The following is a 26,653-nucleotide window of genomic DNA, read 5'->3' on the forward strand; positions in this document are numbered from 1 at the left end:
GAACAGTAAATGTTATACCGGAAATGCGATATCTAAAGTCAATCTCAATGAATTCCGTACAAAGCAGTCCAACCAAAACCTAACAGTATATCAGATCTATCCTATAAAGGTAGTCCAACACAAGCAATCGATACTATGCCTTCGACCTTTGAGAAGTTACTTTGTGAAATAGGATTTCTCCCTTGTACAATTTCTTCATTTTAGATAGCTAAAGCTAAGCATGTCCTAAGAATGAGTTGGGTAGGACGTTTCAGTTAAGTGCCTTGCCTTCCTTGCCTATTCATTTAGTCCAACAATTGAAATACCTATTCACATTCTTTCCCAGTCCACCTCAAAAGTTACTTTCTTCAGTCGATAGATGCAATGCTGTGATGGATAAATCTCATATGCTCTCCAACTTGCAAAACCATCTCTTCCCCTCTTGGAAACAGGCTAGCGATGAGGAGAAAAGTCGCCCAATGTATGGTCCTAATTTCAACACGCCACCTACACGACTCACTACATAGGTTTAAGGAAAGCAGTATACTCATGACCAGGCACAACAGAATAAAGGCCTAACTCTCAAAGTAGTGATGTTCCCCCGGTATCATAATAGAGTAGTATGCCGGAACTCTTTCTCTTAAGGTGCGGAGCGAACTGTCGGACTAGGAGCAGCGATTTCTTTTGTTGAAGAATGAGTTCTTCCTCTAAATAGATGGTGAGAATCTATTCTTGGTGGTAGGGCATGGTTAAGCTTTTAGTAGGCATAGAGTAGAAGAAACTGATCGATCGAGAGAATTTCCACCAGAAGCCACCAAGAGGAAGACAGAAGCAAGAGTCCCCCCAGGGGCGAAATGTGAGTTCATCGGCGGATTCGGAGTAGTTCAAATCAAAGAGTTCTCAGAGGATACAGCGAAACCACTTTGTGTTTAGTGGTTTTTAGGGAAGGATCAGGTCTTTTCGAGAGCTTCTTGACCCGAAAAAATAAGCTTTGTGACCGATTTCTTTGAGTCAGCTTCTTTTCCGTGCGTGATAGAGTGTGAGGTTCGAGAGCATATTGTACGAACAAATGATTTATTCGATCACTTTTCGCTAGCGTTAGTGAGTGATGAGATAGCGTATGATCCGTGCGCTAAGCGAGCAGCAAGCATTTTCTACTTCAACAACTTCTACTTATAGCTGTTTTGTGTTTCAAAATGACTTTAGTTTTCTCTTTTCCTTTTTCTTTTAGATTGTGACAAACGAACTGAAAACTGCGAATGCTTCTAATTAATTGAATCTTATTTTATAATCCAATTTTATTTTATATATATAAAGTAGAGTGATGTCTTTATGACAATTCGTCAAGTCCGATCGAGAAACCTGCGCCCAAAGTGCTTACGTAGCCGATCACCGTTTGGCTAAGATCCTTGATGACTGATTCATAAACCACTCTAGCTTGATTTCAGTCTTGTGTTAAGTGTTCGCATAGCGACTCAGGTCCTAACAACTTGATGTCAGACTGTTCAACATGAGGGACATCTAAGTGCTCTAACACAGATAACATAAAGACTAGGATTAAATGCTTAACATAACGACTCGTATGCTTTCACGAAAGAAGAAGGAGCTCGCAGACATTTAACAAAGGATTGTGTTGGTGTTCCGCGCTATCTCAACTCCTAGTTCTAGTAGTAGAAGCTCGAATTTGATCTATAAGAATAGATCTTAGGCGGAAATAGAGCTCTTTGAAATTGAAAGCGGTATTCCCCCTTATATATAGCCCAAAATAAATAGAATCATGGAATTCTCTCCGAGAGCTGCTGAACTAACGACTCTATTAGAAAGTAGAATTAGCAACTTTTACACGAATTTTCAAGTGGATGAGATTGGTCGAGTGGTGGTTGGAGATGGGATTGCACGTGTTTATGGGTTGAACGAGATTCAAGCTGGGGAAATGGTTGAATTTGCCAGAGGTGTGAAAGGAATAGCCTTGAATCTTGAGAATGAGAATGTAGGGATTGTTGTCTTTGGTAGTGATACTACTATTAAAGAAGGAGATCTTGTCAAGCGCACTGGCTCTATTGTGGATGTCCCTGCGGGAAAGGCTATGCTAGGGCGTGTGGTCAACGCCTTGGGAGTACCTATTGATGGAAGAGGGGCTCTAACCGATCACGAGCGAAGACGTGTCGAAGTGAAAGCCCCTGGGATTATTGAACGTAAATCTGTGCACGAGCCTATGCAAACTGGGTTAAAAGCGGTAGATAGCGTGGTTCCTATAGGCCGTGGTCAACAAGAACTTATAATCGGGGACCAACAAACTGGAAAAACAGCTATTGCTATCGATACCGTATTAAACCAAAAGCAAATGAACTCAAGGAGCACCTCTGAGAGTGAGACATTGTATTGTGTCTATGTAGCGATTGGACATAAACGCTCAACTGTGGCACAATTAGTTCAAATTCTTTCAGAAGCGAATGCTATGGAATATTCCATTCTTGTAGCAGCCACCGCTTCGGATCCTGCTCCTCTGCAATTTCTGGCCCCATATTCTGGTTGTGCCATGGGGGAATATTTCCGCAATAATGGAATGCACGCATTAATAATCTATGATGATCTTAGTAAACAGGCAGTGGCATCTCGACAAATGTCATTATTGTTACGCCGACCACCAGGCCGTGAGGCTTTCCCAGGGGATGTTTTCTATTTACATTCCCGTCTCTTAGAAAGAGCCGGTAAACGATCGGACCAGACAGGCGCATGTAGCTTGACCGCCTTACCCGTCATTGAAACACAAGCTGGAGACATATCATCCTATATTCCTACTAATGTGATCCCCATTACTGATGGACAAATCTGTTCGGAAACAGAGCTCTTTTATCGCGGAATTAGACCTGCTATTAACGTCGGCTTATCTGTCAGTCGTGTTGGGTCTGCCGCTCAGTTGAAAACTATGAAACAACTCTGCGGTAGTTCAAAACTGGAATTGGCACAATATCGCGAAGTGGCCGCCGTTGCTCAATTTGGGTCAGACCTGGATGCTACGACTCAGGCATTACTCAATAGAGGTGCAAGGCTTACAGAAGTACCGAAACAACCACAATATGCACCACTTCCTATTGAAAAACAAATTTTAGCCCCTAGGGAAATGGAACTGGATACATCCCCCCGCGGGCGCCGCTTTTTATCTGTGGTCTTACCCTCTTTTTTTATACTGGCGCTCGCCTTCATAGGCATAGGCTTAGGCATAGACATAGAAAAAATGGGGCTAGAAATAGCTTGGTGTGACCATAGGAACGCCTTCAGCGTTCCGCAGAGCCCGGCGGCGTCTCAGGAATTACCGGAGTCCCCCCCTCCACAACCGGTGCCCCCCACGGTACCAACCACCGAACCCTTGCTGTCCGATCAAGTACGAAACAACATCCTCTATCAAAGGTATCTTACCCTCGATTTTGGGGTAGGGGACCCCGGTGATTTAAGCCGCATGGTTTCAATCATAACTAACCAATTTGTTATAGAGAGGAGTGTCGAGCAAGCCCTGCTCCAAGACGGCTGGAGCGCTGGTTCGATTCTAGCGCAATACAGGAGTATTCGTGGCGTTGTTCACACTCCACAAGGGAGACTCCTAAGTCCGAGGACTTATGAGTCTTACGTGTCGCAAATAAACGAACAGGGAACCCGGCAAAGTGTGCCCTATCGGCGGATTACACGGGCTCTAAACAATTTCAATCTGGTGTTGGAGAGAGCAGGGGGGGATAAACGAACTGATCAGGAAATCGAGAGAACTAAATCAACCTGCTTCCCTTCTACCAGCTACGGTAGAAAAAGTACAGGAACAATTACGACCGAACAAGAAACTCGAGCCTCGGAGTGTAAAGAGGAACCCCTATCGCCCGGGGAGAGGGGGTTTAATGGCCAGAGGATGGAAAAGCGTGGTAAGGGGGAGGGAGGCGACCCTTGCTGTATCAGAAGATCGAGGTACGTAGTTCTCGAGCTTTGCGAAAGGATGGAAGGGAATAGATAATTTGTGTCTGCTCTCACAAGTTGGTTCAGGGGGGAAAGCCGTTTCGCTTTAGCTACCCGTGTAGAGAGAAGTGAGGCAAGCAAATAGTCCCGCTCTGGTCAATGAAAAGACTACTAAGACTGAGAGCTATGAGACTGCTAGTGGACGGAGAGGACTGAGTGCACGTTAGCTTGAAGCCTATAGCTATTGAGTTTGATTGCTGGCTTGAAGCGCGGCGAAGTTCTCTATGTGTCCGATAGGTCGCTTGTTCGAATTTCTATTTCTAGTAGGATTCCCGGCTAATTCCCTTCCCTTATCATTCTGGTCTTGGATCACACCTACTAACTAGTGCGCTGCGACGAGGACTCTACCTGCCTCTGCCTTTGGACCCCGAAGCATGGGTCTCTTAGCTATAGTCAGACAGTCAAATCCGGTACTTGTATCGGGCGCACCTTCACCTTTAATTTAGTGAGTGGAGACATGTCTGGCCCTCTCGCTATCGGTGGATAAAACTGACGGTCTGATCTCTTCTCCGCCTCCTTAGCCAACCAAGCAACTCGACGTTGTCGCCACCTGTAAGAAAGATAAGGCCAAAAACTAGACTAAACAACTCTGCTATCGCTCCCGGCGCGGGATCTTCCAAGTGAGCCTCATCTAGACTATGTTTATTATTTCCGCTACTCCTTTTGAAAGACAAGAGTGCTCACCTTTCCTTTCTACTTTCATACCTCAACGAAAGAACTAGGGCTCTTAGATCAAATACACCTAGGGGCGAGGCAGGAAAGACAGGAACTGCACCAACAACTAGATTCTAAAAGATGGAAGGTCGCTAAGCCTGATTACAGCACGAGTGAGAAATGAAGCTGATTGCCCATTTCAAACCTCGGGCTAAACTGCTGACTGACGAAATGACTTCTTAAGTGAAGAGTAACCTCTTAAGTGAAGAGTAACCTCTAAATCCCTCCAACACCAGCTTATTCAACACGACTGGGGAGGAGCTACTGAACTCCTACTGGCTTAATGGCATTCCTACTGTCACTAACGGACTAGAAGCATGACTTCTTAGCTGGCTTACTACTTTCGGGACTATCGCACATGACAGGAGCTGGTTTGCTAGCTTATTATTGGACTGATTTCCGGGTACACAAGTCCGGGCTTGCAATGGAGCTGGCTATACTTGTTATGAAATGGGGGAGGAGGGAACTAGGCCTACTAAACTTTACCTCCACTACGGTATAGCTTCAACTGGATTCCCCACTATACACTACGAGAAGGGTATTGGCCTTTCCCGAAACAAAGGCACTTGCTGGCATGAAAACTTCCGCTCGTACATACTTTTCTTTCCGTTTCAACTTCAACCGCTATCTATAACATCTAAAAAGCTGCTAAAGCCCTACTCGCCTCAATTACATCGAGCCTAGCTTTACGGGTCAAAACCAACCCCATTAGGGGCTATGGAAAGAGACGCTTCCTTGCTTCAGGGACTCTCGAGAATGAATTGGGACTGAGACTTCCCTACCACTACCCTTTCTCAAGCTGGAAATGGGGAACTTGTTTTTGGAACTACCTTTGATCTTAGGCTCGCAGCGACTAGGTGCTTACCCTTGAAACTATATCGGGGACGAAACTCTTCTTTTAACGCCCAAAGATAGGCCTCTGCAGCCCTTTCTAATGAAGATGGTGCATAGGCCTATCAAAAAGCTGTTGTCGTCATTTCTGCTCTTTGCATCTTCCCCGACCCCTCCTCACTGTTTTCTGATCATGTCTCTTAGAGAGAGAATCTTTTGAAGCTGAGATGTACAATCTAAGGGAGTCTGGTCTTTTTTCAATTGAATCACTAGTCTACTTATTCTCACACGAACGATTACTTTAGGGGAAGACAACGGTTTCTATTTTCTTCATATTCAGGATGATCTTTCTCCCCCGCTGCTAATGTGGATTACTCTTATATAGGATATGCAAGGCACCCAGTACTATTAGCTAGTTTCTACCCATCTCTCTAGGTTGGCATCGAGGGAGTGATCCCTAGATCATGAGACTTGGTTAGTCTCGTGGATGAGGTCTGGGACCTTTATTCTACTGTAAGTCCCATAAAGGTACAGAAAGCATCAAAGCAGAGGAATAGCTATCTTTGATAAAGAAGAAGAGCAGCAAAGCAGCTAAGCAGGAATGAACCTTGTCTAATAGTATACCTTCTTCGATCTCCCGAGCAAAGACTCCTAGGTAGCAGTAGGCAAGTAGTTAATCATATCCCATTCTCTAACTATAACTCCGAGTGAGCTTTTCAAGGCTATGACGAGGTGCGAAGCGAAGCAAGGGTCCCAATTCTCCTGCAGTTTTGGAAGTTGGATTCCTTTACCGAGGTTAGTTAGTTTTCTAGGATTTGCATCCGGGTTAGCTCCTTTTCCTTGAGTCCAATGAGGATAAAGATTGAGTAGTCTTAGCCTCTATCTCCCCAACAGCTTCAACCTATCTTACTATGTTGTTGTTCTTTGAAGGTAAGAATAGATTAGGACAGGTGGAATGGATTCCAGCAGTAGGATGTTAGGCACCAGGGTGTGCTATCTTAGAGAGGGCCTTTCTAACATCCCGAGTTAGCCCTAGTTTCCTACTGCTAAACTCTTCCCCACTTCCTTTCCTTTTTCTAACACAGACTGAGACGGTGTTGACGAAGTTGCTTCTAGGATCCTAGCCAAAGGTTTCCCAGGAAGTAGTAGCCCCTGAGGAAGCCGAAGGCATACCAGATAAGGATAAGTAGAGTTGGTATTGAGTTCATGGAAGACTCATAAGAAAAGGTATTCAGTCTGATAGTGCTTTAACTCATCCCGTCATTTATTAGGATTGAGAAGGCAATCAGACTTAAAGAGAAGACTTAAAGAAGCTAACAGCAGATGTGAGTTGTAGCTAACAGGTAATCCAATATTCAGAATGTGAAATTAAGTCACTCTGGAGGCATGATTATATGATTGAATGATTCAAGCCTGCTAATCCGAGCTAAGAACAGGAAATGTCAGTGAAGAGAGCATTAGAGAGTAGTGATTCATGGTTGATGCATGGGAGAAGATACAAGGGAAGCTAGCCGTCAGAGATTCTTGCTAATCAACAAGTGACACATTCCTTTCCCCTGGTTCTGCTAGCTCACCTCCTAGCGTGCCTTATTAACTAACTTACGAGTGACTCGTGCATTATCCTTGAGCTACTTCTTTCCTTGCTTCTTAGTTTGTCTAGGAGCAGGAGTAAGAAGTCATAAGTAGTGGTGAATCCATCTAGCTGTCAACTTAAATGGTAGTTGTTTATTCTCACCCGGTAGCTGCTTTTAGTGAATAATATCTCTTGCTTGGAGCTTCCTTCGACCTTTTTGAGAATGATGTATTCCTTTCTAGAATATCCTATTCCCCTCAATAGGAATTCTCTCTCTCTCTCGCCGATGCTATTGAATCCGCTGCTATTTCATATGAGTCACTATCCAATTCCATAACAGAAACAGATGGGACTAGAGCTTTTGGCTTTCTATTTGTTGGCATTCAATAAGCTCGTTGCGTTAGAAAGAATAGGTTTGAACTCTTGTTGCATGGTACGGTCAGAGAATAAGCGTATGAAGAAGAGTTTCTAGGCACTTTTCAAAGGATCTCCTTCTCAGGGTGGAAAGAAGTACGCAATAAAGTAAACTGTCCTTTCAAGGGAAGTCGAAAGCACTGACCTTGGTCCAATTCACCCATAGGAGGAAAGAGAGGTTTTTCTATTATAAGGAAAAGTTTATTCTCGGACTTTCAGTAATGCCCTCTCCCCTTTGGTCCTCTTTGGCTGTGTCCAAGTGAAGTGAAACTCGGGAATAAAGCAGATAGGTCTCAGTCGAAGGCATGAAGCGATGGGATGATATGGAAGAAGATTCAGTGATCCCAGCAGGGTCAATCTCATAGGGGAAGTCCGCTAGTGCACTTAGCGGCTTGAAAACGACTTTATAAAGGTGCGGAGCGAAAGCAGAAGCTATGGAATATGGATCGGGATTAGAGCAAGTTCCGTTCTGGGTGAATCAAGAAAGGAAGTTCCGGGAGTTCTGTTTGCCTAGTTAGAATCGAAGGAGAAGGTGAGGCATTGCCGATCATGCATGGATGAGAGACCCGGCATGAAGGAATGAACAAGATAATCAGGGGCAACTGTCAGCAAATCAAATAAGGCTTTACTTTTTGGAATTAGAGAATAACTTCTTCACGTGAACGGCGTACGTACAAGGCTGTTCGGACTCCCCCCTCTTGTATGAGGTGCGTTGCCATCGTCTCTTTCCCTTTGCCAGGTTACGCGGCATGGATTCGCCGATTGACGAATCGGATCTTGGCTCGCTGTCCCACCGACGAACGAGTCTAGAAGTCGAAAGGGAAGGCAATAGAAAGGGGTCACCCTCTCTTTGTCTTCTTCTCGCCGCTTTTCTCGTCCATCCTGCCCTGCGCCGCTTAGAGATTCAGTTGCAGGTATCTAAGCATCCATTAGTTAAGGGGGTTGGGGCGCAAAGCGCAAACCGCTCTTCGATCTCCCGGTGAGTTGGACGGGAAGAGACATAGGGGTTATCTATGAAGCATTTTAATTGCCCCTTTCTTTTGGAATAGTTGAAAGTCCTCTTCTTAGGGGATTTTCTTTTTTCTTATCAACATAGAGTTGGAACTTAGCCGATGGACGAGTGGACCAGTGTGAAGCTTTAGTTTCGTTGCCGGCCAGAGCTCCTAGCCGACGACCGGCTACCCCTTTCGAGCTTAGCTGACCCCTTCTTGATTTCGTTTTTTCCCTATTTGAGATAGATGAATCAATGGAACTTTGATCCCCGGTTCCTGCTTGGTCTAATGTCTGGGTGCGTATGGCGGTACACTGAGAGCACCTTTCAAGTAGCTGAAAAAGAAAGAAAAAAGGCTTTCGTCGTCTTTTCCCGCTTTCACCTTCGCGTGGTGGGAAGGCCTTCACGATTCGCATCTTCCCGTCCAGCAAACAAAGTGAAGGGGCGCGGACAGTGAGTTGGAGGATGCTACAGAACCGTGTGATTGATCCATCTGTGCTATTCCCTAATTGAAGAAAGTTGTAAAGCCTTCAGAGCCTCAGTCCCTACCATTTTTTTTTTAAGAAAATGAAAGCTGACTAGCAATCGCTCGTTTTTCTTATTAGCATGGGATTGGATGTTAATAATGAAATAAAAACATATATAGATATTAGAAGAGAAGGCAATCCCCGTGGAATTCCTATCGATTTCCGATGGATAACAATCCATCTTTCTCGCTTTCGCTCTTTCTCCCAATCAGTCGCGAGAGTTCCGGGCATGAAAACGCAAGTGCCGGAATCAAACAAAACGTCCGAACGTCCGAGGACGAAAGAGAAAATGCTCCATGGGGAAGTCGTTTCCATCTAGGATAGCGTATTCGTGCCGGTTAGACGTCGGCCATGAAATCCATCACTATATCGAGCAAATCATGGGCATTCACATCTCGGTCAAAGGGAACTGTGCGCGATTCTCTCGTGAATCGCCTTCAGCAAGGTATGGCAATCAGGGTCTTAACCCAGGGATAAATCTTTCTTCATAGATACAAGACATTCGTTGCTGATCTAAAAAAGTTCTTCTCCCGTGGGCGTTAGCGGACGTTTTTCATTTTTCACTCGGTCCTGACTTCCCAAAGCAAAGGTTTTTTTTTAGATTTACTTTGGAAAGGCCGCCCAAAACCTAGAGCTGACATTGAAATCGGAAATCAACGTCGGACCCCGGCTATCCGAAGAAGGCAGACTGAAGCGGAGGAGCAGAAAATGCAACACAAGAAGGGGCGAACCAAAGGCTTGCGCGAAGGAAGAAGCGAATCAATCAGAATGATGACAGGGAGGAGAGGTAAAAGATAGATTTTCGAGCCTGAACATATAAGCAACCTTCTATCTGCCCTCTGTACCAGTAGTGGAGTGGCTTGCTATTTTCAATCAGAAAAGGAAGATTGAGCAATGCAAAGGAGAAAGAAGTTGTCCCCTCTTATCTGGTAACCCGCCGCCGCATATGTCGAAAAAGAGGGAGCGGGGAAGGAAGAACAACCGTTTTACTTTGGCACATGAGGTGGCGGGTTTGGTTAGGTAACATAATGGAAATGTATCGGACTGCAAATCCTGGAATGACGGTTCGACCTCGTCCTTGGCCTCGAGGAGTGGTGAGCAGCACGGAACTTGAATCAATCTTTTGTCATATAATATAGGGGCTAGAAATCCACAGACAACAATTTGGAACTTCCAAACCAAAGAAATGCAACAGGAAATGAAATGTTACGCTTCAATAGAATGAATTCGGTAGTATTCTACCCTATGGTAGATCGAAGGTCCTGTGCCACTTGAACGCAAATCTATCTTACCTTCAATCCATCGTTGTCCAGCCAAGCCAGCCCCCAAAAGCGGAGACCGAAGAACCGCCAGGTTGTCGAGGACACGTCTGAAGAGGAGGCTGGCGGCCTCTAAGTTTACCACCCTACCCACTAATGGACTCTGAGGGGGGAAGGTGAACGGGAACTGACCGAAAACCCAAACCGCTTGACCCCTTCATACTCGATTCATTAAGGTTGGAGATGGATGGAACCAATCAGAAGTGAAAATCGCGCAAGCGAAGCCGGGAAACGGACCGCAACGCAACAACTAGGACTCGTGTCGGAGGACTTTTGAGCGTGAGCTACCACTCATGCAGCGACAAGGACCCACAACTCTCGAAAGGGCCACCAACCACCCGAATCACTGTAGCAAACCCTCCCTTGACTTTACTCAATGGATAGCGCTTATTCTCTTTCAATCAACAAAATGAGAAATGGAGGAGAAAGAAAGTGGTCTTTATTGAAGAGGCTTTGCACCCGGAATAGGACTAATGCAGATCCAGAAGAATGGGTCTGGGCTTTCGAAAAGATGAATATGCAAAGGGTAAGGTAAAGAGAAAGTCTTTTGAACAACCAACCTGACATAAGGATTCTAGCTCGCCCACTTAGAGCAGATGGAGATTCTCGGACGGGGAAAAGCGGCACTCGACATCTATTCAACAAGACCAATAACAAAGCCATACCATGCCCTCGGGAGAAACTAGTGATGATTGCCATGAATGCAGCCCTCGAGGACGTGTACAAGAAGGTCTTTGCCGATTCCTATCAACATGGTAGAGGGGCGTGAAAAGGTCGTGGAGACTTTGACCGAATGAATAGGGATCAATTGATAGAGATATTTTTTAGGAAGAGAATCCAGGATGAACGCTTTTTTCATTTGCTATGCGCTGACTGGATGCGTACTCGCGTGATCAATCGATGGACGGGGGAATTACGTGAATGAAGAGACCGGCCTAACCTAAAGTGGGTCCTCCCCCCTTGATGGCGAATCTTGATTGACTGACACTAGGAACCGATTCGGAGAAAGAAGAAGCATGAGATAGGCGGCGGAAGAATTTCCGATAGCGAATTACTTGACTCGATGGATGGAGGTAGAGCCCTCCAACTCAAGCACGAAATCAATGTTGAGTCAACAATAATCCAGAGGGGCACCACCAAGCGGGATCGAGACCAGCCCCTTGTATATAGGGTTCCAAACCTGCGCTTCTTCAAGGATCCCATCCCAGTAGGGGCTTCAAAGCTTGACTAAGAGAAAGTGGAAAGAAAAGGGGTGCGCTAGCTGCAATCAAACTAAAGCACTAACGAGCAAGAATGCCTATAGATAGAACTTTAGTAATAAGATAGGGCTTTTTCAGGAATCGATTGTACGATTGAATAGCAGAAGTGCTACTTAGTAGTAGAAACTCGGAAAGACGGAGATGGGACTATTTCATACCTGCTAACTCCTAGGATGAGAAGTGGGTCCCTTGTTTTTGGCAGGAAGAGTTTCAGCCTTTGTTGCCCCTGGGTAGAGTGAGTCTACTTAGTGAACTGGCAGGACACGAAGATCGATTGATCCATACGAATCTCGAGAGTGGATGCTTGATCGCCGCCTCCTTGTCCTGGAGGCTCTCCGGCCGGGGAGGGGCTTGCTATCGTAACCTTTTTCCCGGTGTATGTGAGGGTGACGAACTCCTTTTTGTTCGGTCATCGGTTGGTCCAAAGAACGAGAGTCGGCTTCCTTAAGTCCGTTGTTCCTCAGTAGCTCAGTGGTAGAGCAGTCGGCTGTTAACTGACTGGTCGTAGGTTCAAATCCTACTTGGGGAGAATTTAGAGTTCTCGCTTTTCTGACCTAGCGCCCCTTGTCCTTCTCCTTAGTTTCTAAACTAGCAGAATCGCAGGACATAAAAAGTGGGAAGTTTCTTGTTGGTTTTTCTTCCTCACTCTCGAATAGGTGAACTTGGTTCGCTCAATTCTTAGGGAGAAGAAGGATGGGAATGAATCGGAAGACTGGAGTAGTCTCTTCATTAGCCGGAAGGAATTAGTCCCCACTAGCCTCATTCGAAGAACGAACAAGAAAAGGCTTACTGTTTAGGTAGGATAGATCGATGTGGTCCAATGGCTAAAGCTCTGCCAGCTTCTTGTACACTTACTTTAGGCTCCGAGTTCTTTTTTTTATGGTGAAATTATTCTTCGCCACTAGTGGCAACAAAGTTCTTGGTAATTAGCAAGGGGGAAGGAAGATCTCCACTCATTTCATTCATTTAGTGCCTGCGGTGAGGCGCGACCCACAACAAACAAAGGGGGGAAGCTTGCTTTGCTTGCTGTAGCCCTATTTTGAGGCTTGGTAAGCGTAAGCTATTGTTGTAGGCTCGAGAAGGGTAGGCTCGCAGCTTCGTTCAGCAGAAGAGCTTGACTTTCTATTAGTCAAGCGCTAGCGCCCAACCGGACTTTTAAGGGATAGGGAAAGGGAAGAAAAGAAAGATGGTCACTCCTTATAGGAACATGGCTCGTTCATTCACTTGCTCATGAACTCACAGCTTCGCCAGAAGCTAGGAAGGGGGGCCTCGGCCCGGGAAGGGGAGAGTGGTCGAGTGGTCAAAAGCGACAGACTGTAAATCTGTTGAAGTTTTTCTACGTAGGTTCGAATCCTGCCTCTCCCACTTCTTTATTGTAGACTTCAGAGAAGAGAAAAGAGGCATTCGTCAGCGTAGGAAGGCCAACCGAGCGAAGCTCCTTTGGCCGTTCCGTGAAGTTCAATTGTATCGTATGATAGTTAGAGAGCTACTACGATCTATAGATTCCCCATCCATATCCAATCCCAACGAGAATAGAAGCGAGTAGCTTCCGGCTTGGCTTGTAGTCGTAGTCTTTTAGCTTATATAGTCGTCGGCCTTCCTACACGCACGCGCCCGCCAGAATGCCTCCTTGGTTCGGTATGAAGCCAAGACGATACATACGATAGGCGAAGGAAAGACCCCCATTTCATAGTGCCTGGGGAACGTAATTTTGATCGAGGATTGGAGAGGAGAGGTGGAAGAAAAGGCTCGGGATGAATTTAGGAGTCTTTGTGCGAGCCGTATGCGGTGAGAGTCGCATGTACGGTAACGAGGGAGGTTCGCGTCTATACGTGTAGTGTGGTGGTTGGGTCTACCCACCCTATTTGTTCCATGATCTATGGGTCTACTGGAGCTACCCACTTTGATCAATTAGCCAAGATTTTGACCGGATACGAAATCACTGGTGCTCGATCTAGTGGTATTTTTATGGGGATTCTCTCTATCGTTGTTGGATCCCTATTCAAGATCAATGCAGTTCCTTTTCGGGCGGCTGTAGGACGGACGGCCGCCTATAGGTGGTAGGGTAGGGTGGGTGGTACCGTTCAGATTGCAGCCAATCTTCCTAACCGCGCGCGGGCCGGGCTTAGAGTGCGTGAAACTCATCACTACCTCGTAAGGGCGTTGAGACCATAGCATGTTACACGAAAGCGCCGCTTTCTCTGTAGTATTGTCAAACAGCTGCCCGCCTAGAAGAGCCACTCGCTCTGTAGTGTTGTCACACTGTCCACCCAGTCAAGTGCAAAAAAAACATAGTAGAATCACGCAACGCACGCTGCTGGTGTGCTTCCTGCTCGCGAGGAAATAAAGAAGAGCGACAAGGTTAAGTTCAGATTTGACTGTTTGCAGCATGGGAGCAGATTACCCAAAAAATACCTGGGAACAATGAAAAAACAAAAAAAGATATCTCGGTAACGAAAACTATAGGGGGCTGTATTGGCGAGATCCAACGGTGAACAGCTGCCCAAAAGAAAAACCGCCTGGAAGTCCGAGGACCTTTAGTACTGTACTCTACCCCCGAACCAGCAGCCTTCGCGCCAAGCAAGACCGCCCTTGTCCCTTTCCTTTCTCCATTCCGCCTCCTTCTTTGCTTTGTTCCAATAGAGTCTAAGGCAAAGCTAAAGTGGTTCGTATGCCTACTTTACCTACTTGACGAAAGGGAACGAACTTCGTTTCGTTTCCGGGTTTATGGATTGGATTCAGTCAGCCTCACTCCTTCCTTTTTATGTTGTCGTGATGGTTACCGACGAACGCTCCCAAAGGCGACCCTCTCGAGTTTCCGGCTGTTTTCTAGATTGAAGTAGCCTTTCGTCGCCCCGAAAGAAGTCACTATCAAAGAGCTCACCCTACTGAAGTACCAAAGGTGCGCTCAGCCCGGTGACTAAAAAATGGGTTTGCACTTGAATTGAAGTGATGAGGTTTTTCGAGGGAAGTAGGGCTCTTATTGACTGAAAGTGGGTTCTTCGCTTTCCTTTAGAATGAAAGTTGGTATGAAGCCCCTACTACTTACTTTGTTTGATTCAAAAGGCGAACGACCCCCCAACAAGTCATATGGGGTGGGGTGCTTGTGATAAGTTGCCTTGGATATGAGGAATTCTAAAAAAAACAAAAAAAGGAAAAGTCCGGTATTTGACGAAGATCTTTCTATCAATAGATAGGAATGAGTGTTCGATATAGGGGATAGAATCCATATGCTCTTTCTCTCTCCATTTTTCTTCCCCTCTAACGCGGGCCGGACGGCGGCGGGCGCGGGAGGAAGAAAGCTAAGAGAAGACACTCTTCTCTTAGGTCTTTTTTTTCAGTGCAGGAAAGCGCTCTCTTTTTGTCATCCCTGCTGCTTTCCTTTCCCGATTTTTTATTGAACGCATGGCGTAGCTAGGACCCTTCAAATAATGTTTGAGCCTATGTTCAAACCAAACAAACCCACCTCCTATTTGTATTTCAGTCAGGCTGGAAAGAATGCCCGCCAAGTTCAGATAAGGGAATGCTTCCCCCAACCATTAAAGGAAAGGCTCGACGAAGGGAGGGAGATGCGGCGGGGGAAGGAAAAGGCTTTCGGAGATCGAGATTTTCTTTCTTTTTCATCGAAAACGAAGAAGGCCGAGGATGGCCTACGGTGCGTCTTATCTGAAGGGAACACGCTTTTTCGACCGCGGGGTGGTATGATTGTCGGGCCCTCTCCTCGCTGGCCTATTGCGATAGCAGCCTTCGGGCTTTGCCTGCCCTTTCTAATAAAGAATTCTGGCTCGACCCAGGATAGTGCTGGCAACAACAGAAAGGAAGGGGTCCATGTAGCTGTTGCGCCCGCCCCCCTCTTAGTCAATGGGGCAGCAGGTTCGACATCTACTACAAAAGAGAGAATGCACTTCAGATAACCACGCCTCTGCTAGGCAGCGTGTGGAATGGCCGAGAGCGGACCTTATTGGATATATAATCCAAGTCGAGAGTAGAGTTACGGGAACAGCCGTCTGATGGAAAACGACTTTCACATTCGGTTCAGAGAGCACTTTTTTCGTTGAGAATTCCTCGTTCCCTCTCGATAGACCAGCGGCGAATTCAAAACTTGTGGGGCCCTATCTATTCCATCTCTCGAGCCCCGAAGAAAACCCCCCTCCCCTTCGGATTCCATATCTCTTTTGACTCTATATATGTGGGCACCTGATATCTATGAGGGTTCACCCACCCCAGTTACAGCATTCCTTTCTATTGCGCCTAAAATCTCTATTTCTGCTAATATTTCACGTCTTTCTATTTATGGTTCTTATGGAGCTACATTGCAACAAATCTTCTTTTTCTGCAGCATTGCTTCTATGATCTTAGGAGCGCTGGCCGCCATGGCCCAAACGAAAGTAAAAAGACTTCTAGCTCATAGTTCAATTGGACATGTAGGTTATATTCGTACTGGTTTCTCATGTGGAACCATAGAAGGAATTCAATCACTAGTAATTGGTATCTTTATTTATGCATCAATGACGATAGATGCATTCGCCATAGTTTCAGCATTACGGCAAAGCCGTGTCAAATATATAGCGGATTTGGGCGCTCTAGCCAAAACGAATCCTATTTCGGCTATTACCTTCTCCATTACTATGTTCTCATACGCAGAAATACCCCTGTTAGCCGGCTTTTGTAGAAAATTCTATTTGTTCTTCGCCGCTTTGGGTTGTGGGGCTTACTTCCTAGCCCCAGTGGGAGTAGTGACTAGCGTTATAGGTCGTTGGGCGGCAGGAAGGTTGCCACGAGTAAGTCAGTTTGGGGGACCGAAGGCAGTTCTCCGTGGACCGGACACGTAGCTTACCGAATCAGTTGCGACACGGATGGGAATGCATGCTACGAAAGAGAGGGTCGAGTCTGATACATCAGCCGTCTACTCAATATCCTTGTATGAGTCCACAATCACTACACGAGATGAACCTTGGTTTGGTGAATTGAATTTGGCCTTAGGTGTAATAGGACTCCCAGTTACTGTACGCGATCGTCTACTGAGGTGTAATAGGACTCCCAGTTACTGTACGCGAGCCGGGCCGGGTCTTGATTCAGAAAGATTAAGGGCCGAAAAGTCTAAATCGGGAGTTATAAATTCCCCATCTCATTGGGGGCGGAAAGCGAATCGACATATCGATGTGATACATCCTTTTCTATTTTAGTTGGGAAAGAACGGCGAAGTCCATCCGAACCGTCCAATGAAGAATAAGAGGAGAGAAAAATGCCAATGGCGCGCGAAGCGCATGCGAAACGGGCACGGAGAAAAGGAAGTTTGGAGGAGAAGCAGCCGAGCTCATTCCCTTCGCTTCCTGGGCCCAAAGCAGTGCAGTCTTTCCTGGCCAAATCAAGGATTTGGGGCTTCTTGCTACGCTACTTCACTATAAAAATCTTTTTTTTAGTAATATATATAAATAGAAAGATAGATCCATCCATCTATCCTATCCGATTTCTATTTTGATATCGAAAAAAGAATCTATTTCATTCAACGTTTGATTCAAAGAACTGTGCTTAGCCCTCCCCCGCTCATGAAAGGGCTCTGCTGTAATGGATGGCAGAGGGTCCGTAGTACTCGAAGCACTAGAGTGATCCAGTAGCCGGGAAGGGGCCTAGAAGTACCTACTACTAAACCACACTACACTTGGCTCTACACATATACAGAGCTAACCCTTGTCCAGTGCCTGGCAGAGCTAAGGGGATTGGAAGTCAAACGTACATCTCGATCTGAAACAATCAAGATCGGTACTCCATGACGCGATACCACCTCCCTCACATACAACTATGCCAACCTCTTAGCTAAAGAGCTCTCACTGATAGCAAGAAAATGCATGCTCTTCGTCAGCCGGTCGACGATCACCCAAATTGCATCGACACCCCTCGCGGTCCTCAGCAATTTGGTGATGAAATCCATGGAAATCTGTTCCCACTTCCACTGGGGAACCTCAAGTGGCTGCAACTTGCCATGCGGACGCTAGTGCTCGGCCTTAACCTTGCGACAGGTCAAGCACCTCTCGACAAACCACGCGACATCCCTCTTCATACAGGGCCACCAATAATCTTTCTTCAGGTCCAAATACATCTTCGTGGCCCCGGGATGGATCGAGAACCTCGATCTATGCGCCTCCTCCATCAGAATGGTACGTGCCCCGCCTGCATGCGGCACCCAAATCCGACCCTGAAAGGTCATCAGCCCTCGACTATCGGTAACGAACTCGGACACCTGCCCGATCACCCGCTCCCTCTTGCGGTTCTCTGGTATCACGACCTCTGCGTGGGCCTCCCGAATGGTGTCCAACGTCGGGGTCATCACTGTCAATCTCATACAAGTGCCTTGAATCAGGGCACTCTCCGCCCTACAGCTCAGCGCATCAGCTACAACATTAGCTTTGCCCGGGTGGTACAGGATCTCACAATCGTAATCCTTTACCACGTCCAACCATCTCCTCTGACGCATATTCAGATTGGGCTAATCCATCAAATACTTCAAGCTCTTGTGGTCCGTGTATATAGTACACCGAACCCCATACAAATAGTGACGCCAGATCTTGAGGGCGAACACCACTGCCCCCAATTCCAGATCGTGGGTGGGATATCTCGTCTCATGAGGCTTCAGCTGCCTCGATGCATACGCTATCACATGCCCCCTCTGCATAAGCACTGCACCCAACCCCGATATCGATGCGTCACAATACACCATAAAATCCTCCATCCCTTCCGGGAGGGCTAACACAGGGGCTTCGCATAACTTCTGGCGAAGTGTCTCGAACGAGGTCTGCTGCTCCTAATCCCATGAAAAAGCAACACCCTTCCGGGTCAACCTGGTGAGAGGCACAAAAATCTTGGAGAAATCTCTGATAAATCTCCGATAGTAGCCGACCAATCCCAGAAAACTCCTGATCTCGGTGGGAGATCTCGGCACCTCCCAACTCATAACCGCCTCAATCTTGGCCGGATCGACCAAAATCCCATCCTGGTTGACAAGATGCCCCAAGAACTAGACCTCCCGTAACCAGAACTCGCACTTGGAGAATTTGGCATAAAGCCTCTCCGTCCTCAATACCCCGAGAATCTCTCTCAGATGCTCCTCGTGCTGCTCTCTAGATCTCGAATACACCAGTATATCGTTGATGAACACGATCACCGAACGATCCACCATCGGCCTACACACCCTGTTCATGAGATCCATAAACGCTGCCGATGCATTGGTGAGCCCGAAAGGCATCACCACGAACTCGTAATGCCCATAACGAGTCCTGAACGCCGTCTTCTGGATATCCCTATCACGCACTCTCATATAATGATATCCAGACCTCAGATCAATCTTGGAGAACCAAGACGCTCCCTGCAACTGATCGAACAAATCGTCGATCCTCTGTAATGGGTAACGGTTCTTGACCGTCAACTTGTTCAACTCCCGGTAATCAATACACATCCGGTGTGAACCATCCTTTTTCTTGACAAAAAGAATCGGCGCTCCCCATGACGAGCTACTCGGTCGAATAAACCCCTTTCCCAGCAGCTCCTGAAGCTGCGAGGATAAATCCTGCATCTCTGGCGGTGCAAGGCGATAAGGTGCCTTGGCGATAGGCGCTGCCCCCGGAACCAAATCAATGCGGAACTCTACCTGCCTCTTGGGAGGCACGCCCGACAACTCCTCGGGAAAAACATCCGGGCACTCACGCACTATCGGAACGTCATCCATCGAACTTGGCCTCCCAGCAGCCTCTCGTGTGTCCATCACATAGGCTACAAACCCGCTACAGCCCTGCTGCAAACTCTGTCTCGCTCTGGCGGCTGAACAAAACGCCGACCCACATCGGGTACCCTCGTCGTACACCGTAAGTACTCCCCCACTGGGATCTCGTATCGTCACCAACTGTCGCTCGCAGTCTATGACAGCCCCAAATCGGCTCAACCAATCCATGCCCACTATGACACATACGTCCCCCATCGCTATCGGGACCATATCCATCGGGAACTCAACACCGAAGATCTCGAGTACACATCCTCGAATCACATCCGTAGCATACACCGCTCGCTCGTCAGCTATGGAAACTCGTAAAGGTCGTCTCAACGCCTCTCGTTGGCTACTAATGTATCGACTAAACGCTATCGACACAAATGATCGACTCGCACCTGAGTCAAATAACACTAAGGCAGGTACAAAACTCACAAGAAAAGTACCTACGCATATCATAATATAAGCACAATATCTCATCTAAGCATAAATAAATAAAGAGTACGTACCAGCTACAACATCGGGCGCTGCGCGGACCTCCTCTGCTGTTAACTGGAAAGCTCTCCCACGAGCCTTCGGTGCCTCGGCCTTCACTGGCCGAATCTCGGTAGCCCTAGCAGCAGGTGCAGATCCCTGTGCTGATCCCTGATGTAGCTGCGGGCACTCGGCCTTCCGATGGCCAGTCTGGTTGCAATGAAAGCAAACCATGAATCCCTTGGGCAATCCTTGGCGATATGCCCCTCCTTGCCACATTTGTAGCAAGCACCCGATCGACAGACCCCATCATGTCCCTTGCCGCACTTCACACAAGTGTTGCCGGCTGAGACTGTGCCGGCCGCCGATCCATCCTCTGAGACTCGGCCTCCTCCCTGGCCTGAGTCTCCAACTCAATCTCCCTCTTCCGGGCATTTGCCTGAAGCTCGGCAAATTTCCGATAAGTCGAGTTCGACACGAACTCCCGTATATCCCTCCTCAAAATGCCTAAATACCGGCTCATGCGTGCCTGCTCAGTAGACACCTGCTCATGGCAGATGATCGCCCTCTCGTGAGACTTCCTGGTAACCACAGTAACCAAATCAGTACCCTGGTTGAGGGTCAAGAACTCCTGAACCAACTATTCCCTCTCCACAGGGGGAACATACTCATCCCTGAACATGGTGGTGAACCTCTCCCAGGTCACCGCTGAAATCTCTGCAAGAGTGAAGCTCGCCGTCACGAACTTCCACCAATCCTTCGCTCCCAAGCGAAGCTGGTTCAACGCGAACCGTACCCTCAAATGCTCCGGACATGAACACGTGTAGAAGCATCCCTCGATATCAGAAATCCATCTCATCGCAGCGATCGGATCCTGCGTCCCGTCAAACTCTGGTGGCTTCCTGTTGCTGAACTCCCGAAGCAACAACGAGTCACCTCCCTGAGGTCTGGCAGCAGCCACAACTGCAGTAGCTGCAGCAGTCGCAGCCTCAGTCACTGCTGCGTACCGCTCATCAAAAGTCTCAATCAATGTGGTCTTGATAGACCCAAACATCTCCGGAATCTCGGCCCGAATCGCCGCCGCCACCTCATCGTGGATCATCTAACGAAGCTCCTCGTCACTCACACCGCTCGGCTCAGGTCTGTGGCGTGTCCCAACCATAATGCCTCTGAAATACAACATAATAATATCAGAGACTCACTCGAGCGTACTCGCACTCGATAACTCAACCCTACTTGTTCTCTAGTACCCAAAGGATTCTTACTTAGAGTGCGCACTGCTCCGGTGTCTTCAGTAGTACGAGCCCTATACTACCGTCCACACCGCATCAGTTTTCACCCTAAGTCCTCCTCCTTGGATCCCAGATCACGAGTACTCTATATCTCGCTGGCATAGGCTACCCTTCGGTAGACCTCTCATCAGCTCCTCACTGCTACCTACTCGCTCTCAAGCGTCACATAGCAGCAAAATCCTTCCTAGGCTAAGGCATCACAAAATCAGGCCACTCTAGTCCGAATATGAATACCTATCCAACTCTAGCATGCATATCCTATCATAACATATCTCGTAACACATAATGTAAGGGTATTTTGGGAAATCACCGTTCGGGCGCTGGCTGATCGTACACACTGCTTCCTTCTGCCTTTCTCAAAATCTTTTGCTCTTTTAGAAAAATTGTTTATTTTATGAAAAACTTTCTCAATTCCTCAGTTTGAGTTTAGGTTCATCCGAAGATGCACCCGAATCCGTCAAACCAAGGCTCTGATACCAACTTGTAACGACGTGACTTTTCAAAACAATTTTTCATTTTTAAAACATACTTTCATTCATAAAATATCATAGAAATCTAATGTATCTCATGTTAACACAATAAACAAATCCCAAGATCTCCAAATACATAAATCCTCTCAGTGTGTACGGATCATGCCGGCGCCTTCCCGCGATCCTCGCTAGTACCTGAAACACATAACACAACAACTATAAGCATAAATGCTTAGTGAGTTCGCCAAAGTACCACATACCACATATATACGCCTTTCCAGGCCATAACTCTGTAGGATCTTCCGATCCATGTGTCTCAGGGGACTTCCGTCCCAAATCCCGGTAGACCTTCCGGTCCTACCCGTATCGACCTTCCGGTCCATACCATACATAACATACGTAGCGCATACATATCACATAACCGCATATAGCACATACATCTCATAGCATACAAGACCTTCCGGTCACACATAAGTACCCTTCCAGGTACAGTATAGTAAGAAGACTCACCTCGTATGATGTCTAGTAACTCACATGCTCGATATCCCTAAATATCGAACAACAACCTAGCCCCCCTAATCACATAAAGTAATTATTTCAAATCATTAACGGCTCTCAAGGCTAAATTAATTCCTTTCCACAATCCCACAGAAGGGTAAAAGACCATTTTACCCCTCCCCGACCTAAAAGTCCAAATGTTGACCAAAACCCTAAAAGTCAACGAAAGTCAACAGGGGCAGTACGCGGCGCGTACCAGCTCATGTACGCTGGGCGTACTCCGGCGATCCAGAATCGGGTTCTCAGACCCTTACGCTGCGCGTACTGAGATTTACGCCCAGCGTAAGTCTTAGTTTCATGCATTCATGGATTTTGGTCTTAAATGGTTAAGACATAAACTCAAACTCCGGATCTGACTTCTCTAAGACCACTTAATCCATAAAGTCGAGACCTTTAAGCCTTTACATGGCTGTAAAGGTCCCTAATCACTTTAACACCTTTCCCTCTTCCTCATAAGGTCTAGATCTCATGCATGGCTCAATATTCACGTCCAAGATTGGATTTTTATGAACCTACAACTCATTTTACTCTGAAATATAGCAGATCTAGGCTTATGGAGACCATTTGCTCATAAAGTGTCCACCTTGGGACCAAAAACCCTAAAAATTGGTCCAAGAAACACAAATCACAAATGACAAGGAAAGCTTTGAGCTTTTTACCTCAGGAAGAAGCTCCAACCTCTGTAGAACTCAAATCTACTCTTGTCCACCAACTTCTAGCTCCTACAATAGCCTCCTCTTCTCTTACACCACCTTGAAATGGCAATTTGAAGCTTAGAACACACACACAAGCTAGGAACGAAGGGTAGCTCTCTATTAGGGTTTCACTCTCTGAAATGGTGGCTGAGGATAAGGCCTTAACATTCCTTTTATAGTGCACAAGCCACAATTTAGGGTTTGTATATGGGCTGGTTACGCCCGGCGTAACCTTGGGTACGCCCAGCATACCTAGGCGAGTCAGCGTCCAAATTAAGCGCATGAGTATGCGCAGCGTACTCTTCAGTACGCCCAGCGTACTCATTTGCTTTAATATTTCCTTTAAGGGGCCAAACTTGACAACTTGGAAAAGAAGAAGGGTATAAGAGATGCACCTGAATTTCGGGATGTTACACACCCCGGAAACAAAGGCGGAAACGTTCCGGGGTGGAGGACGTCATGTATAGTATCACAACAATCGTATCATAGTAATCAAAGTAAACACAACCATTACATTTCATTATGATTATTTACATCTGTTTGGAAACATAATTTGTACATATCATTATATTCAAAAGAAACAAAAGATAAAGACTGGACTTCAAAATGTTCCGTCTTCTCCAAGAGTGAGCGAGGGTACCTGTCTATCGATGCCCTGAGAATACAAGCGGTTTTGAAAACGGGTCAGCATAAAGCTGGTGAGTTCATAAGCGTATTTTGTATTGGAAACTAGTCACTGAATTTGTAAAATTTATTCCTTTTTACTATAAGTAAATATCGTTTCGTATCGAAAACATTCGTTATTGAGTTCAGAAATATGTATGCATGCTTTCCAAGAAAATCGAATATTTTCTAACATGTTCGCTGAATACTTGAATAAAAGTAAGTTTCATTCGACAACCCTGGTTACCACCAGTAGATAAGTAGTTTTATTACTCAAATAAAACTAAGAATTTGATCGCTGGAATACCCTCCAGTAAGTAGATAGGTAGTTTTATAAAATAAAACCATTGAAGAAATAATCCCATAAACAAAGGTTAGTTTTACATATTGTGAGTCGGATAACCATGCTAATATGACCTGTGACCTCCTTGACGTTTCTTCAGACGTCGTACGATTACAAAATTTGTCTGTGACAACCGTCAAAATTCGAGTCGGTTTTAAATTTGACTAAACTTAGTTGCACATATAGGCACTACACATACTAGACTTAGTAACTAGAAGCTAAGTTATAACCTACTAGAAACTTGGAAACAATTAGAATCAATGGATAGTGTGCATAGATTTCACATTGATATGTGAATTCTATAACTACTTAACTGTAGAGACTATCCATATTCGGGTCATTCTTTGACTCGAACACCATTTCATAAATCATATTCACACATCATGCACTTGACCTAGAAGTAGAAATTAGGTCAAAGTCTCATAGAAACTTAAGTCAAAGTTGAAGAGTAGGACTAGTATACTTGATTCCTCAATTTCGTTTGAATCTCGGAATCACTACATAGAATGCCAATAAACCGCTAAAAATAAATTACAAACAATATTTCTAATTTGAATAAGAGTTATGAAACTCTAAAATAGTTTGAAGTCTCAAAATTCAAGTAATTTTGATATCCAAAGATTTACAAACTCTCAAAAACCCTAAATGCCCTAAAAACTCACATTTATAAACTTTGACCTTAAAAATTCTATAAAAATAATCATGAACCTTATAATATGATCTTATAACAATTAAAATTATGAAAATGCATTCAAGGAAAATGAAATTTAACTCATTAACATTTACCCTTAATTTATAAACCAAAAATCAAGAGTTTTATGCATAAAAACTAGGTTAAGGTGCACATTTTATAAAAAGTTGGATATTTTTATAAAAGATTTGAATTTTTATAAAAGAAACAAGAGAGAGGGAGCCTCTCCTCCCCTAAAATCGGATCCCTCTCTCCCCATATCTCTCTCTCACACTCTCATTCTCTAACACACACATCTCTCTTCTTTCTCTCTCTAGAAAACTCTCTCTACCTTCTCTCTACTTTTTCTCTCCAAACACCACTCCATTCTCTCTTCCTCCCTCTAAATAACCAAGAAATATTCCAGAAAACAAACCCAAGAACACTCCTCAAACTCGAAATCTTCATCATCTTGTGGTATTCTTGAAGGTAAAATCGATTTCTACTTCACTTTTCCTTCAAGTTTTGCTCTTTTCTTACACTTTCTCCTTCTTCATCTTCTTCAAACTTGTTTTCTTTTTGTTAAAATGGTTTTTAGAACATGATGGATGTGTTTTAACACCATGCATGTATGATAAACAAGGTTGCATGTTCATGATCTTAGTGCAAAAATCGATGTTAAGGATTAAAACATCAAACTCAAGTTAAGAGTTTTTGAGAAACAAAATTTTCTTCATAAATGCATGTATACATTTTGATAAGTTTTAATCTTTTGATCTCTGGAAACATGACCAAAATATGAGGTTATGATGATATATTTAAAATACTTCAAAAGGTTTACTCAAGGAAATGATGAAAACCCACTTTTCTAACCAATCATCATGCATGCAATCTGCCAGATTTCTTTATCTGAGTTTAAACTGTCATATCTCACTCATTTCTTAGCCAAAATTCGTGATTCGTTTTCTGAAATATAATATTTTGAGTTAGCTTTCAAACCATCTGACCTCACTGAAAAATTCCAAAATTTCGATTTTTACCAATTTTTACAAAACTGTTGCTCAAACAGCACTTTCCTTATGAACATTTGTTTTGTATTGCATGTTCAAAGGACTTATTCATCACTAAAAATCATTCAAAAATTATTTTGAACTCTTAATATCATGTGTTAATAGGTACAAAAAGATCTTGATTCAAAAGTCTTTGTAACATGTTGCAAAAATTGTCAAAGTAACATCACTAATCTTTACATAAATCACAAGAACCAAGTTTTCTCTATAATTTATTGAGCCTTTAGGCATGGTGTTCAACATCAAAAATAAGAACACAAATTGTCATTGTTATCAAATTGTATGAAGATGCATTCTGGAAATTTTCAGCTCAATATATATTTTCTTTATTTTTATATGAAAATAATAAGAAAATAAAGTGTTAAATCATAAAAAATACTTAAGCTAGTAAAAAAATTATGGAAAAATTCTTGGATGATCCTTTAAGTTAATAAACATCTCCCATTAAGGTTCATTCATTTTTGTTACCGTTTAATATGGTTTTGAATTTTCTTTTTGTTTAGCTCTAATAAATCATAAAACCACATTAGGGAATATAAAAATGGTATCTAATAATTTTCGCAGCTTATACTCTCTGTGGAACACTTAGAAAAATATTTTCAGAATTTTTCATAGTGTATTCCTATTTTTCTCCGATTTTTGTATTTATAATGGACTAAAAACAGGAAAAATAGTTTTACACATCCAAACATTATGAAAATTTACCAGAACACCTTTTAGTACATTAGGATGCTACATAAAAATTTTGATGATTTTTCTCTTCTGTATACTATTTTTCTTCTATTTTCCCAAGATTAAATACACTTAAACCCAAATTTTTTTAGAATACATACACAAAAATCATAAAATTGGGATAAACAGTTTAGAAATTCATTTTTATATTTTTCCTAGCTTAATAATGACTAATAACAGCGTTACAAAAATTTTGGACAATTTTGGAAACTATTTTCTATTTATTTCAATTTTTATTAGAATAAATGCTTAAAAATCATAAAATTGGGTTAAATTGTCTGGAAATCTATTTTTATATTTTTCTTAAGTACGTGTAAT

General features: G+C 44.6%; 1 protein-coding gene and 2 non-coding genes across 3 annotated transcripts; all 3 read left to right on the plus strand.

Annotated features, from left to right (window-relative positions):
* Positions 1-1,548: 1,548 nt before the first annotated feature.
* LOC145112627 (ATP synthase subunit alpha, mitochondrial-like) lies at positions 1,549-3,979 on the plus strand. Its single transcript, XM_079048769.1, has one exon. It carries the CDS (start codon positions 1,757-1,759, stop codon positions 3,977-3,979), a length of 2,223 nt encoding a protein of 740 aa, XP_078904895.1. The 5' UTR covers positions 1,549-1,756.
* An 8,087-nt stretch (positions 3,980-12,066) lies between these two features.
* On the plus strand, positions 12,067-12,138 carry TRNAN-GUU (transfer RNA asparagine (anticodon GUU)). The gene has a single exon. It is a non-coding gene; the product is annotated as a tRNA-Asn (tRNA).
* Positions 12,139-12,891: 753 nt separating this feature from the next.
* TRNAY-GUA (transfer RNA tyrosine (anticodon GUA)) lies at positions 12,892-12,974 on the plus strand. The gene has a single exon. It is a non-coding gene; the product is annotated as a tRNA-Tyr (tRNA).
* Positions 12,975-26,653: the final 13,679 nt, after the last annotated feature.

Source organism: Lactuca virosa, chromosome 5, assembly GCF_052849685.1.
Source record: "Lactuca virosa cultivar CGN04683 chromosome 5, Lactuca_virosa_CGN04683_v6, whole genome shotgun sequence".
NCBI classification, from domain to species: domain Eukaryota; kingdom Viridiplantae; phylum Streptophyta; class Magnoliopsida; order Asterales; family Asteraceae; genus Lactuca; species Lactuca virosa.

Excerpts from the sequence above, each read along its gene's own strand:
- LOC145112627 (XM_079048769.1), top strand. The coding sequence starts at position 1,757 with ATGGAATTCTCTCCGAGAGCTGCTGAACTAACGACTCTATTAGAAAGT.